The 16319-nt window shown below is 34.8% G+C and overlaps 1 protein-coding gene across 2 annotated transcripts in view; it reads right to left on the minus strand.

Moving 5' to 3' along the window:
- VPS50 (VPS50 subunit of EARP/GARPII complex) overlaps nucleotides 1-16319 on the minus strand; it is a 62924-nt gene that overhangs the window by 23973 nt on the left and 22632 nt on the right. For both annotated transcript variants that reach the window (XM_065731260.1, XM_065731259.1), the window contains exons 14-20: nucleotides 15072-15169; nucleotides 14392-14486; nucleotides 13654-13752; nucleotides 11183-11273; nucleotides 9966-10142; nucleotides 3798-3916; nucleotides 2941-3047 (exon numbers count right to left, since the gene is read on the minus strand). In XM_065731260.1, the coding sequence (XP_065587332.1) occupies nucleotides 2941-3047; nucleotides 3798-3916; nucleotides 9966-10142; nucleotides 11183-11273; nucleotides 13654-13752; nucleotides 14392-14486; nucleotides 15072-15169 (786 nt within the window). The remainder of the gene's footprint in view (nucleotides 1-2940; nucleotides 3048-3797; nucleotides 3917-9965; nucleotides 10143-11182; nucleotides 11274-13653; nucleotides 13753-14391; nucleotides 14487-15071; nucleotides 15170-16319) is intronic.

A 16319-nucleotide genomic window follows, 5' to 3' on the forward strand; every position in this document is an offset into this window, starting at 1 on the left:
GTCTAGCCTAAACAACCTGCCTAAATATTACACAACTATGCCCCAGTTTGCCAACACACTCAAGAATGTATTTCACTATTTTTGGAAATTTGACAAGGGTTGAAATATCTAATAATTTAGCAGGATAACCCAACAGTTAACTCCATGCTTAATTATCAATGTTTTGACCTACAGCATTATGAACAAACTGAAAAGCAGACTTAAGATGTTCCATTTGTTTTCAAAAGAGAACAAATGCAGTTAATTCCAGCACAGTTCTATGTGGAAATTTATGGATGTTCAGAAAGGATGATACCCTATCAAAGCAGCTGCCATCTTCATGTGTGTCTGAGTATTCTTTCTTTATTGACATAGGCTGATTTTTTCCACTTACTCTGTGCTAAACACAGTTTTCAAACTTGTCTGCAACCTACACACAAGAATGGGTGATGTGTCACATTCTGGACAGTTAGCTTTCCAAATATCTATGTGGCTGGCATAAATATTCAAGGTAGTCTCTTGGGCAGTGTCTACACTTTTCCAACGGGCTATACACTACCCAAGCACTGTCCCTGCAAAAATCTTCTGTGGCCAAGAACATTTCTCTATTACTACATCACTCAGCATCTTTACACAAAAGTGTTCCAAGAACATTTCCTCCTAGTTTCTCTGAGAGGATGACAAATTTTAACTTCTATACATTGTTACCTAGATGCAGTGAAGTTCATATTTTGGGTGAAAAACCTGTACAAGAACACTTCCAAACAGCACTAACAGCCCAATAACACACCACACTAGAAATTTCCAGAAATATCTGCAAATACCACTTTGAGCTTATGTAAATCAAAGTAGATATGCTTTCTATAAACAACTCATTATGGCCAAAACTGCTGAACATTTGCCAGGGCTTTTTATTGTTGTTGCATGTTAGTTTGTTGTCTGTTTGGGGATTTTCTGGAAATGTTCAGTGTTACCAGCAAGTCTTTTGTCCTTCAAACCAGCAGTTTTTTCTAACAGACTAATCTACACAAATCTGATCATCAAAACAAAAATAAGTAAATAAAAGTATATAAAATAAGTAAATAACCTCCATATATTTATATGAGTTTTAGTATATGTATGGTTGTTATAAGATAATTTCTACTGAGTCTGAATTCCAAGCATGCAGCTTGCTATGACATACATTAGAGGCTAAAATACCACTTTGAAGGAAAACACAAAAAGCCCAATGTAGTTTTATCATTTTGAAGGTCTGTATGATTCATTATTCATCTAGCTTCCTTACAATGCACACAGACCCCAGAAATAGCTGAAAATTATTATGAGCAGTGTCATACTCTTTCAGCAAGTACTACTACTTGCATAAAATCTCTCCCTAAAAAGTCAGGCAACAATTTTTTCTACTTGTGTGGGCAATTTAAAATCCCATCTTAATCTCACTCCAGACTTCCTATTTTAACCTGCTTTTCTTTATGATTTGTTTTTAACTAAAAGCCAAACTGATGCAAATATATGTGAGGCAGGCACATCATTGACAATATGTAGCAGGGACAAAAGCTACTTGCATTTACTGCCACCAAAACAAGTATCTCTGATACTACAGATTTATTTTAAAGCCAAAACTTTAAGAAAGCACAGGCTTTCTGATGCATAGGACATATCTGTAGTGCACTTCGCTAGGTCTACAAAATTTTTAAGGCGTTGTACATCACTGGTATTGCACATGCAATTAAATTTGTCAAACTTCTTTTTTTTTTTTTTTTTTTAAAGCCCCTTAGCCCACATCGGTTGCTCAGATCTCCTGTGCTGAAGGGAAGCAGCTCCAGAAGACAAGTGCTAAGATATCTATACTACGACACACAAGGAAAGATATTCAGGGCAGTCATCATCTTCTGGAGCTATCAACTCTATAATGAAAGATACCCTAGATATCCATAGGTTATACCCTTTGAAACTGAACAGTGTTATGTACCAAGACATTTTCCTAGCCAAAATCCAGAGACAGCATGAGATGAACTGAAATCTTCAATGGCATTAGCAAAGGCCACCATTAAAAGACAGGCATGTTCCATGGCATCCCTGCCTGTCAGAGGAGAATCCAGGGGACTGAATCAAAGCTAAATCTCTTACAAACAGGAATAAAATGCTCAGCTAAATCAGGCGAGCAACATCATGCTTACCTTCATGTTTTATATGGGGGAAGAATTCATAAAACAACTCATGGACCTACCAGATGTAAACTTTATCAGATTTAAAAAAACATTCTTGATACAAATGTTATTTGATTTTCTAGACAAAGAACACAGTACATTTCACCCAAAAGGGATTTAGTCAACTGTTTACTAAAAGAGAAGGCAGAACACAGTGTGATGAAAAGTGAAGTATCTGGAAAAGCTACTAGTGGAGTTTCCAACAACTCTTCTTTCAAATCCTCATGAATGACTCTGGCACAAAAATAAAGAATATGATAATGGAAAAAAATAAGGAGGTACCATCAAAACAGGAAGGGATTGGCATAACGTACAGGAGGAACCAGAGGATTTTGACTGCTGTAATAAGAATCTGATGAAATTCAGCAGTACAAAATGTAAAGCCATGTATTTGAGGATCAATTAATTAAAAACACGTATCTTTCTGCAATAAACTAGAGGCTCATCCCTTGGAAAAAACTGGTAAAGTACCTGCTGGCTGCATAAGCATATTACAGAATGACTGAATTGTCAGTACAAGGAAGCTGCAAAGAAATCCAAAGGGAGTTAATGCCACTTAAGAGCAGGAAACTGCAATACACAAGTGACACAATCCACTGGGACCTCATCCAAACTACTGCACATTCAGAAAGTGGAAACAGTGTCCAATTTGGGGTTTTAAAGTGTTTTAAAATTCACTGAATATATTTGCTAGAATCCACAGGTTTGTATTACAATAAAAAACATACATTCCAATAATTGTTCTACATACCAACAAGCCTTACTACATTGAGTGTAGTGTTCGTCAGGATAGGTGCATTTGCTTTATTAAGGTTATAATCCGATTTCTTTCTGCTCCTCAGAGTTTCTCTAGAAACACTAAGAGGGGGAAAAAAAGAAAAAAGAAAAAAACACCTCAGAATAATATTCTTCCAGAAGTTCATGATATTACAATTTCACAGTACAAAGCTATGGTCACTGACTGCATTTTTTTTCCTACAAATTAATCTTTATGAATACCTCTAGAGTTTCATTGCAATGAAGTAGTTTGTGATGTCTGGTGAAACCATGATAATATTTTATTCCATAATGATTTTATAATAAAAAAACATTCCTCTCTTTTGACCCAAGTGGTGACCTTCTAGTTCTCCTGAAGCCGTTACCATACAAATAAGGTGAGCCTGAATGGACATCCACTCAGAACAGAGCCTTTCTTTTGGTGGCTTTTTTGGTTTGTATGAAATTTCTAAAAGATTACTATTTTGTGAAAGCAGAAGCACAAGTCTCAAGTCATTTGTTTGCAAAAAAATTCCCTTCGATACAACAAAAATTACACATACACGTAACAACAGTTGTAGGAGAATGTCTAATGCTTGCTAATCAGTTTTCCACAACTCACGTCAGACAGCCTTTATCTTCCTTCAGAATCTTCCCTCCAAAAATTTCTTTTTGCAATAACAATGGACAGTTTAAAGTTCCTCCCCACCCTGGAGATCTAAATGTTGAGCCTTTCTTACTGTGCAGGTATAATAAAGATTATTTGATTATCATTCATTGTTGTAGATATGAACTAAAAATGAACTACGGTACTGAGATTGAACACATGTAAATAAGACTGAGTGTACTGACCTCTTCATAGGGGCATCTCCCGTCTGCTCATCTACATAGTCTCTTTTCAACTCTTCAGGAACATCGCTGTCACTGTCATATTCTTGATAGGCACTTTTTTCTTGTTCATCAGATTCATACTGTAAACAAACACAGGCTGACTGCCATTATTTATATATTTATATATATTTATATAAATATACAAAGACACATATACGAAGAACTTCACTCTTTGACAGGCTGCCGAAAATATTCATTAAAAACATAGCAGGCAAATTGTACAAAACTGTACCTGGAGGTACAGTTTCAAAAACAATAACACTACTTGATCAAATATTGCTTTACATTCTTAAAAAGAAAAAAAAAACATTAATGTGAGGACTAAACTATTGCTTCTATTGTTTCATAAAAATACTTGTTTATACTATACATATTTGTTTAAAGCTTTTTGCAGTGGTTTGCGAAATTTATATTAGTGCGTTCCAAAAGACATTTCTACTAGGTAGTCATTCAGTCACTGAACTTGTTAGAGACCAATGCAATGTTACCTAAACACAGTCACTTCAAGAAAATAAGCAAATGCTAAAACATAAATACAAGTATTTATCATGGCTACTCTACAGTAAGGATGTTATTTTTCCTCAGGTTTTTTTTCCCCTGTATGTACTTCCTTCATCTGTAGGCTGTTCTACCTACACCAACAGCAAGAACACAAAGTTTGTATGTAGGAGTATCTTTTTTTCTACACATAAACTTCACAGTGTACACCAAGCCAGCAAAAACTGCAGAGCAAGCAAGGAATAGGCTTCTTCAACCCCACTTGATAAGCCTTAGCTTGTACACAAAATGAACAAGCCAATCAAACAAACAACACCACCCCATAATGCAGTATAATATTATACTAAGTAACACTGCAGTGATATAACAGCCATATCACTGGAACAAGTCAACGGGATAGATTTAAAGGGTTTTTCCTTCCTTTCTTATAGAACTTGTTCAGCGGTAGTTTTGAGCTTCATGCACTACACTCATCATTTTACATGGATCCCACAACATAGACCAGAATAATCTTATGAAATACATGAATATATAGCTAAATTACCCATGTATACCTGCTAGGGAAGGGAAAAGGAAAGGGAAAAGGAACAAAATTAGTTCTGCTGGAAGGGACCTTCAAAGATCGTTAAGTCCAACTGCCCGAGCACATTAGGGCTAACCAAAATTACAGCATGTTATTGAGGGGCATTATCCAAATTCCTCTTGAACACTGACAAGCCTGGAGCACTAACCACCTCACCAGGAAGCCTATTGTAAAGTTTGACCCCCTCGCTGAAGATCAACATTAAATTGCAATATCTAAAAAATAAGAAGCTGAAGTAGTTACAGACATAACTATTGCCTCCAAAACCTCAGACTTACTAAATTTTTTGAAATTGTTTTCTTCTGTTCAGTCATTCCACTGCATTTCAAAGCTTACAAGAAACTTTGGTTCAGTGTAAGAATAAAACCTAACAACTGACGTGTGGAAAAAATGAGCAATGCAAGCGGCAGCATATAGAACATAGTATAGGGTTTCCATATAATGCATATTGCTGTTATTGCTTCATTATAGTTATATAGACATATTATTTAGAAATTAATATATACAATAAATATGCTTTATAGTTACAAAACCACACATACATATTAAAATGTATTATACAGCTGGGATTATTTTTGGTAAAAACACCTGACATTTGCAATCTTATTTCAGTCAGAGTAATATTTAAATGTCAATCTTTTTTTCAAGCATTCTTGATTGCTCTGCAATCTGGGTGCTTTAAAGACTTCATAAATAATGAGGTGAAGTCTTATTCACAAGGTTAATTTCTTAATCCTCGAAACATTAAAGGAAAAGAAACACTTGATTTTCTATGGATGTAATCCATTTTCCTGAACTCCATACAAGGCACTAAGCCTACGCACTAGGCTTCACAAATGCATTTTCAGTTGAAGACAGTCAGTACTTCTACTTTCAACTTTTTCTTAATATGGACACTGTTCTGAAGTCATTTTGTCCAGAGAGTAAAGAATGACCCATATGACAAAGACAGACAGGCTCTAGGATCTTGAAGAAATAGTATTTTCCAGAAAGGGAAACTGCTGAAGATACAGTAAGGTAATGTCAGCCCTTCAATCATCTAAAATACACTAGAAAATATTTTCAGTTAGGGCTGGCAATTTTGCCCCAGCCCCAAGGTATGAATGTTTTTAAAGCATAGCACAGTGAAAGTAGTATATTAAAAGAGTGGAAAGCCCGCAGGACAAATCCAAAACAAAAACAGTTGGGACAGAAAAAACATACAGCATGAGAAATAGACTGATCAGTAGTATTCATATGCTAAATTTCTGCCCCACGAACACTGAAAACAAATTAAAGTTATAATTAAAGACACTGACTTCAAGCTTGACAAAGTCATATTTTAACAAAATTGGCTGAAACATTAACCTGGAGAATGACAATCACTTATTATGCATTAATAAATAATGTGTTCTAATTCAATTAAAATGCAGTGATAGTTAACAATTTATATAATTTCGCTGTCTTAAATGAATAAGAACATTTTTGAAAAACAATTTTTTTAACATGGAAAATATTTAATACCAGGTCTCCTCAATCTAAACTTATTAATAGGTTGGAAAATTTATTTCAAATGTAAAAATACTGCATGATTTAAAATGCAGATAAGTAACTCACAATCACAAATTAGTGACCTTCTAGAGCATATTTTTAATAAATACAGTCTACAGCAACATGTCAAAGTGCTAATTTATTGTGGCCACTAGCTGTAATCACTGCAATAATCAAGTGTTTAGGTTGTCAGTCCAAACTAACACATAGGACCGTGATAAAATTAACTGAAACTGAAGTGTTATAAAACTAAGTTATCTGTATCACAAGAAAAATATGTGAGGGAGCTACAGAAAATAGACATAAAATGTCTCCCCGAAGCTCAAGATGAAAAAAAAACAAAAAGCAACAAACAAAAAAACCCAGCGTTGACTGGATCCTAAGGCCACTTCAGTTGCCCAGAACTGAAATAAGTAGATAAGAGAAAGATATAAAAATTCTCAAATGAGACACTGACAATTCTTACCATCCTACAGATCACTAATAAGTAAATCAGTTGCTTACACCCTTTCTCTTGCGATTTCTCTATATATCTAGAAGCATATCTGATTTACTTGGAAACAAAACTCTGCAATCTCTACCTGAAATAATTTCAAGTTTAACTGCAAATGAAAGAGAAGTAGAGGACAGTCACCAGATGAGTACACGAGCAGGGCGACCAGAAGCCTTGGTTCTAGTATCATCTAAGTTAAATGTCCTGTATAGCTATGGACATCATTTAACATATTCTGCACCTCAGCTGTCTTCCTAAATGTGAATAACACTTCCTTCACAATGATTTTTGTAAGGATTTCATCTTTCTGTGATTCAATGACTGTGAGGTAAAAATGCAGTGATTTAAACCATGTAAGTGTCTTCTTAGTAGCGTTACACACCATTATCTGCACTCACAGTATAGCTCTTCAGCCTTACTTAACATTTCTCTATATTAAAAGCAGTTAGTTAACCTTTCCCAATGCATGAAACTCAAGTTATCTTAAGGAATAAACCTATTTGTATGCTGAGTTGCCTAAAACATCTTAAATAAATGATACACTCAGCACAAAAGACTTTTACAAGAAATGAAGAAAAATGAGAGGCAATCATTCTCCATAACCAATTATAAATTACATTAGGAAAACCGAAGATGAATTTTAAACTTTACTTCAAAAATATGTTAGCCCTATAAACTATTCCAAAGTTCTCCCAGTAACATCACACCCAGGTTAATAAAACTGTTGTATGAATTACTGTAACCTAGTTAAGTAAACAAGTAAAATAAATAATAAATCACATAATCAGTATTCTACTTTTTCCACGCAGAACATTCTGTTCCTCTGATGTTAAAGGAGAGCCAAAATTCATTAGAGTTCTTCACCAGACACAAATTCAGATTCTATCAATTTAAAATATATTAATGTTTCACAAGCAAAGAATACACTAAATTGGCACACAGCTTCGAAAAAAGAGGCCACTGCAGCTAGCTTTGAAAGTCCCCGATAGTTCTCAAATGGGACATGGGTCATTCAAGGCAGGAAAACCACAGCACAGACTTTGTTGTGCTTTGTGTAGGCACATCAGCCTACGCTGATTCCTGGGCTGATGACTCCCTCTAGCCTGACTCACCACAAGCACAGCCTGCTGCGCTGAGCCACAGAGGCAGCCAGCTCTGGCAGGAAAGGGTGCAACTCCTCTGTGGCACTGGATTACCCCAGGCCTGCCCCTGACACTGGGAAGAATAATACGCAACTGAAGACAGAAGAGGGTATCAGTGACAGCAGTTGGCTTGGCAGCAGTATGGCATTTGAGACTGGCAAAAGCCAACCACACAGAAAGTTCAACATCTTCATAGTATTTGCTACCTCATTTTTTCCTCAGGTGACTTCACCATCAAAGAACCAAAAGCTATAGAATAGGGGAAGTTCACATCATTTAAATTTTACTGGAGATAGAGGAGAGAATCTGGATCAAAAAATGTTGCAACTGGAAAGAACAGAGCAGGTCTCTTCTAACCTGACTGCAAACCTTTCAGATTTCTCATACATGTCCAAAGAAAGAAAAAAATCCCTTAAACCCAACAGTTAAGAAATGAAGACGATCCCAGTTTTCTAGAACTGCAAGAATCCTGCTGACAATGCACTGAATTAGGGGGAATGCCTGGACAAAGCATTCACACTCATTTGCTAGCACTGAATTGCATGAAAGCAGAGGTTCTAGAAATTTCTGACTAATAATTACTTTGTTGTTTTTCTGGAGAAGCTAACAAATCTCAGAACCTAAAGCATTATCATTTTTTGAAAATAATTTCACATTTTTCCAACTACCTACCTGCAAGCAATGACCAAAAAAACAAAACAACAAGCCCTCCCACCCCCCCTAAAATAGCCTATCCTGAACTATTTGAGTATTTTCTTACTGGCATTCAAATGCAGTTCATGATGGATTTGAAGGTAAAGGTGAAAGGTGAAACTTTTCACAAGCTGTCTTCAAAATATCATTATTTTCTTATAATAATTTGTATTTTGTTTCCTTCAGAAAAAAAAAAAATCTTTAAAGAAGCACCACTACTCACAAATATACAGAAGTTTAAAAACAGCTCCACAGTAGCGGTAGCTTTAATTTCTGCAAGCCTCAAAACACTGCATTATCATTAATAATAATTTCATTATGGTTCTTTCAGAAATATCTACCAAATGACTGTTGAGATTCCACAAAAGCTTTATTTTGGAGCTGGTTTCTATACAGCACTGTGGAATTCTGTGGTTCTTTACATTCTCTGGAGCACATCTTTGCTTGACGTGCTCACTTGGAATCTATATTTAAATCTAACAATGATAACCATACAACTCTGTTTTTCAGTTTACTGAAACGAAAAGGCAGGATGCAGATTCCGCTCTACCTCTTGACAGGAGAACAATTACCACCAAGTAACTGTCTCTCTAAAACATTCCTTTAGGCATAAAGCAACAGTATTTCATGCCAATAAACTGCATGTTGTCTGCAAGTGACACAACAGGAAAGAGGTTATAGCATGGAAGATGCACATCAAATCTGAGCTTCACAGCTCCAATCCCACAGGGAAAATACAAAAGGCAAAGATGCAAACCAGGCAGACATTAGCATGGCAAGCTGAATAAACTAAGCTTCACTAAGCCTTATAATAAATAAATAACTAAATAAATAATATTTACCAAAGGAATAAACAGAAGCAAAATTTGAAACAAAAAATTGTTAATTCAGCACTTAAGAAGAGAATGGTACTTTTGAAACTGTATTTGACAACTACTAGATGTTGACAGAAATATAGAAAAAAAATACACTATTAGTTACTTCTAATTTCACAGTAGAGGATCACAAATTGCCCACTTTTCTGGCACTGTCAAAAAAACCTAAGTAACCCCTCTAATAGTAGTAAAGTGCCTTAAGAACTTAAATAGTACTGCAGTTTACTAATTCATTGTACCAAGATATTTTGCATCACAGACATATGAAATGAAAAGCCATTTAATGAGAACTTTTTTCCCTGAAACACTCCATACCCCATTTGATGCTAATACATCTTCTGTCTCATCATCTTTGCTGTCAGCCTGAATTTCAAATGGGTTTCCTCCATTACAATACTGCTCAAATAAAGTCACTGTTGTTGAAATTGCTGAAGCAGGCTGCTTACTAGGTGACACAGACGGGGAACGTGACTGCTGCATGAACTTGAATTCCTATTAAGAGAAAGAAAGTACAGTCTTAATCACCAATGGGACATTTTCAATATTATTATGACTACAGGTTCATAAAAAACAAAAGCATAATAATATACATTTAATACTGCCTTAAGTTAACTTTGACACTGGCAATCTTATACTGCTTGTATTTCTAATTTTAACAGCTTCTGGTTATGAAATGTGATACATCTTCTGCATTCTGAAAGTGGTTTTCACCTGATTTTGGAAAATGAACTATCATTTTTATTTTACAAAAATTAGGAAATTAAAAAACCCTACAATTTTACCCCCCCCCGAATTTTTTTTTGTTTTACACACATTACCTAGCAATTTAATACTGCATTTTTTTTAATTTTTTTTTAAGTTCTTTTCAAATTTTTTATAATCTTCAAATACATTGCACAAGATTCTAATCATCACCCTTTCCTCTGTATTGCTCAGCTATATCTTGTATCTATATATATCTAGATCTATGCAGATCCTACATTTATATAACTTTAGTAATACCTCCAATCATAGATGTCCACATTTGTTTGTCAAAACAGGTGAAATTAATCTATCACATCCTAAACTACACAAAACCCCTCCAGTACAGCAGGTGTGAACACCCATTACATGCTTTCAGTGGTACTTTCCCATAGGAAAAAAAAAAAACCCTTTGCCTTCATATCAGCCAGTATTGACCTACTTTTCCCAAAACAGGTTCAAACTAGTGAGCACTAAGGAGTGTACCTATTTTTCGACACTCTTTTGCAGCATCATATTCTCAGAATATGAATTTTGAAATGGAAAATTGTCAAATAAATGGCATATTAAAACATGACAGATAATAAAAACTAATATTATGCTTACAACTCCAGCATGTTATGCAATGCTCTACCTGCCTAAAACAGAAATGTCACTGCCTGAAAAGTCTTGGATTCCAGTTTCCAAAATCCTGAAATGAAAATTATGTTTTTTCAGCAATCACTTGGCCTTTTCTCACTCTTAGCTATTGCAGTATCAACACTTCTGAATGTGTTATTCAAAGAACGTACATGAAGCTGCAAAATCTCAAAGTTTGATTTAACAGGGCAAAGCTCCCAGGTCTCATTCTCCAAAAACATTCTTAATTCTTCAAGACGGGTTCTGAAATATAACAAATTAATATTTTTAATTGGCAGCAAGAACAAATCAGAAAACCATTTATGTCTACAAAAAGCATATTAAAAGTCACACTTGAAAAGAGATACTTGACAGAACTTACAAATTCTTCCAAGTGACATATCACCTAAAAACTGTGACTACTGGCAGCGTTTACCTTATGGCACCTCTAAAGAAATTATCAAAGAACACCAAGCTCCAAAGTTTGGAAACAAGGTGTTTTTTTGTCATTTCAAAGTATGACCATTATAAAGTATAGAGGAACCAACCATACAGTAACACAGTTCCTTTCTTCTCTGTGTAGAGTAGAGAGCAGCACAAGGCATACAAACACTCCACCAGTACAAGAGCTTGTCAGCCATCATAAAATAGAAAATTTCTTTCAGTAAGTAAACAGAAGTCAACACATAACAGACGGAAGTGGAATGAGCTACATGATCTACAGACATGGAAGGAAAAATTAAAAGTGGCTACAAACCAGCTAAGCTATAGTTTGCTTCACATCTTAATCTCAGTACTAACATAGAAAAAGTATTAAGGAAATATAATCAGGCCATTATGTCTCTGCATTGTTCCTATTACACTTCTGAACACCAGAAGAGTCTCCATTCAGCAATAAGCAAAGATTCTTTTAACAAAGAAAACCTTTCTGCCAAATAAGAAGAAAGTCACCAGTGAGTGCTGATTGAGCTCATACCTATCTCTCTTCATCCTAATATAAAATATAGTGTTTTGCTTAATGAATAGCAGTTGGTAAATTATACACCAGGTTTCTAATTAGGCAGGAAAATATTCTAGGAATATCGCTGTTTGAATAACAAAGTGTAATCACTGCTACAATTAAAATCTTGCTCAACAAGATGAGAAGTCAGTTGAATTATGACTGCATTTTCCTGTGTCTCTTTAAATTTATCAGTTAAATGCAAACAGATTTCAACTCTGATTTCAGAGGTACTGAGTGCTCACAGCTTGTAGACCTTCTCACAGCCAACAGAAGCAATAGATCAACATTCTGAATATCAGTTACAGATTAAAATTCTTTGAGAGGAAGATTAAGGAGAAAGATTCATAGTAAAGCAAACATTTAAAAGCTACATAAGCATGATATTCCATATGATCTCAAAGACAGAACGAAGCCATTGACAAAGCATTTCAACAGGTGCTTTTTCTTGATTTGCTTGCTGGTGAAAATGATACAAGTGGTAAAGGCAAAATGCATTCTGTCTCAGAAAATCTTTGGTTGATGCACCTTTTAACAAATGCATCAGAAAAAAAGTCAACTGCACTCTAAAATCCCCTGATATTCACTGCCAAAAGCATATTCTAATTTTTCCAAATAATCAACTTTTATCCAACAAAAGTCATCATGCACTCTAGTATTATACTGCTTTTCTACACATTCTGAATGACACGATCAGTTCCTTTGAGCACTTTCTCTATGTTGCCAGTTCTCTAAAACACCACAAGTCGCAGGAGGCCACATATACTAAATGACACAATCAAAGAACTGATTGCTCCTAGACTCAGAGCATTTTGATTCTATGCAGCTTTTATGTATTAATTCCTCAATTAAGTATATAAAGGGACTACAAGCCCCATCAGCTTGATCTGAAAAGTTGAGACCTTTAAAGCTTTTATATAACCTAGTCTGAAGGACATAGCTGGAATAGAAATGCTTTTTTTACTTGTTTGTTTCATGCTAATTTTCCCTCCCTTTTGAGGACGAAAACATACCAATAATCTTCACAATACCCATGCAGCAAACAACAGGTAAAAGTATTAAAAAGTTAACATAACATGCACCTCAGCAACACATACTGCTTTTGTTTTCACAAGAATGACAGAAAACACTACCTTAATAAGAAAACATAAGTTATATGTAGAAATAATCATTTTTAAAGTATTTCATTAAACTTCCTTGTCCAAAGATAATTCAGCAATTAGTCTCTGACTCCCTAACCTGTTAGATAGGTCCTTGGGACGTAATTAAAACCAAAACCACAGCAATCAAATAATGTTTATTTAACTAGGCAGGGTACAGTGATATATCTAATGAATAAAAGAGGATCAGATACACCAGAACAGCTTTTCTGAGTTGAAGTTAGTTGCTGAAAAATAAAGCATACAGCAAGCTAGGTGGAAAGATCTAAGGTATTTCACTCAGAATTGTCATGAACTCTTCTCAAACAGTTTTGATCATAAGAATTGAGAGCTGAAAGCTGCAAACTCAGTTTCTAAAGCAGTAGAGTAAATTCAGCTTGGAGTTCAGAAATGCTTTTGAGAAACAGAAAGGTGGCATAGCATCTTTATCAACCACAAACATGGCGAAGGGTCTAAATGGCAAACATGTAAAAGGAAAACATACCTGTGGTATGTTTTGAAATAGTTAACACTTTGTTTTCTGATAGATTCTTGCAAAACTTCAGACTTACTGCCACAGAATTCTTCTCCAACTTGCATCAGCCTGTAGTAATAAAGCAAAGTTTAGAAATATTTACTGATTTATTAGTACTGCTGCTCCAATCCAAATTTCTAGCCTTGCTCATAAGATGTTACACTGCAAACTCTTCAATCATTTCACAGAACCCCATGTCTCATTTCCCTCCAAATCCTATCTTAATATCCCATACTCAGTAGCAACAAGCCATCATCAAAATGAAACGTCCAGTGTACAGCTCACAGTCTGAATCCATTGTTTTATTACAAAAACAGAAGGACACAGCAATGTACAGACTAGCAGTACAGCAACATTTTGCTGCTCTTTATCAAGAAGCCCTTTAAAAGGTTTTTAAAGTATGAACTGTCAAATCTACACTACTGAAATCTTAAATCTGTCCAACACCCAAATATTATTGCACTTAAGAACTACTTGAGCAGCAAAGCAATTCATACTACCTCTCCCAAATACAACCTTGGTGCAGGCAGCAAAGCTGGCACTCAGACTCCTTCAAAATGAGGAAGTGCTATTCAAACTCTACCAGAAGATAGGATCGAAGTTCGCATCAGAATGTAAATATCAGCCTTAGTTAACTGTGTGCTGTCTTTGAATCAGAGTTCAAGTTTGTCTGCATGTAGTAAGTGGCCTTATAACACATCAGTATACCTGCTGATAACATCAAGTACAAATATGAAGTCATCATATTTGAAGTTAGACAGATCTGTTCCCAGAAGATATGTTTTCACTTTCAGTTGAACATCCTACAAAAACACAAATATTTCAGAACCATTGAATGGATCTTCGGTAAATTTATATGCAAAATACCAGGTTCACTGAGTACGATACACTAAATACAATAAGTACACTAAATACAATAAGATGAATGCTGGGATGCCAGTTTAATTAGCACTTTTTTTATTGTTTCCACTTACAGCTTCTTTTAGAGGCTGAATGTACAACTCTATATTTTGTAACATTAATTACTACTTGTTGATTTTCTTAAATAATGATGTAATCAGTTTAATAATTCAAGATTAATGCTAGACACTTTATAGCTCATGAAAAAGCCAAGCTTTGTATTATTGTTCTGCAATGTGAAAGGATTATTGTTTTTTAATCACATGTTCAGAGTCTCATGACGTATTAAAATGATCCAGCAATCAAGCTAGGAATATTATGAAACCAAACAAGTAGTGTGACCAAATAGTAACAATCACGGAAATTTTATGCCCACAGTTTTTATAATACTTAGCTCTATGCAGATTACTTAAAATCTCTTTTAAAAAGATTAGCATAACTAATTTTTACTGGGGCAAAATAAAGATTGAGATAACTAAAAAACATACCTGCCATATTCGTGAAAGCCCATGTTCCAATTTCTTTTTCACATAGCTGCGGTCAAAACTGTTCTCCTCAGTTCCAACCACACTGCTGCCATCTGAAACTGAAGATGGAAGGTATCACAGATATTTTCAAAAGCCTTGAAATGTACCCTAGTTTTCCACCCATAACAAAACTTTTTTCCTTATTATATCACTCATTATGCAAACTCCAGGAAAGCTCCATTGCTATAAACTTCTGAAAAGAAACAAATAGAGCACATAAAAACACTGTATGCTAATGCAGGTAATATGCATCAGACCACTTCTTCTACTGGTCCAGTCTATATGGTTTAATTGAGGAAAAATATTCAGTGAAATTTTAGTGAACTGCCTTCTGGGTTCCGTTTGACATGGCACCACATTCTGTAGAAACTTATCTCTTTGGCTTGAGCATATGTTACAGTTAATAAATCAATAAATATGAAATGAGACCATGTACAGGTTTAATAACCATTAGACCATTAGCAACAGCTTTCAGGAAAAACAAACAAAAAAAACCAGACATTTGGTAGATATTTATAATCCTTTGGACATTAAATAATACTTAGCATACAAAAGGGGATTTGATTTCTCATTGCTGAGGTTTTTGAAAAAGTGATTCAGCAGCTCAAATATATTCTATCTGTACAGTAATTACAGCTATGCTACAGAGTCTTTAGCAACTTAAAAACTGAGTGACAGAAGATTTAGTGAATTAGTAGTAAACATACCAAAATCCTCCACAACGTCCTTTAAAAGCAATGCATTTAGAATGACTCATGATTGAATACGGAACTTTATTATGCTTAACAGTTCTTTCAAAATGTTTTTCAGTGCAAATAATTTTCTTTCTTTCAGAGTACCAAGAGGAATTATTTTTAAAATTACACATGGAGCTGCAAAAGTAGTCTACTACAATAGCATTTCTTTGTAATAAGCTCTTGGCAATATCTGCTTTATTTAACACTTCAAAGACAACAAAATCAAAACAAAGGAAGGAGATGAGCTTTTCTGAACATATTTTAAAGCAAACATTACTGAGAACGTGCAATTCATTCAAAATCCCAGAATGCACCTTCACAAAGTGCATCTCAAAATGAAATATTTTAACTCTGAATTTTAGTTCCGAAATATTTAGAAGTTTCATTTGAAAAATATTTTTAAAAATACACATCAGATTCACTACATTTCTTGCAATTTACATTATAAATATTTGTATCTTTCTATATCTGA

Source organism: Cyrtonyx montezumae, unplaced genomic scaffold (assembly GCF_038088225.1).
Source record: "Cyrtonyx montezumae isolate F1298 unplaced genomic scaffold, pur_monq_1.0 scaffold_14, whole genome shotgun sequence".
NCBI lineage: Eukaryota > Metazoa > Chordata > Aves > Galliformes > Odontophoridae > Cyrtonyx > Cyrtonyx montezumae.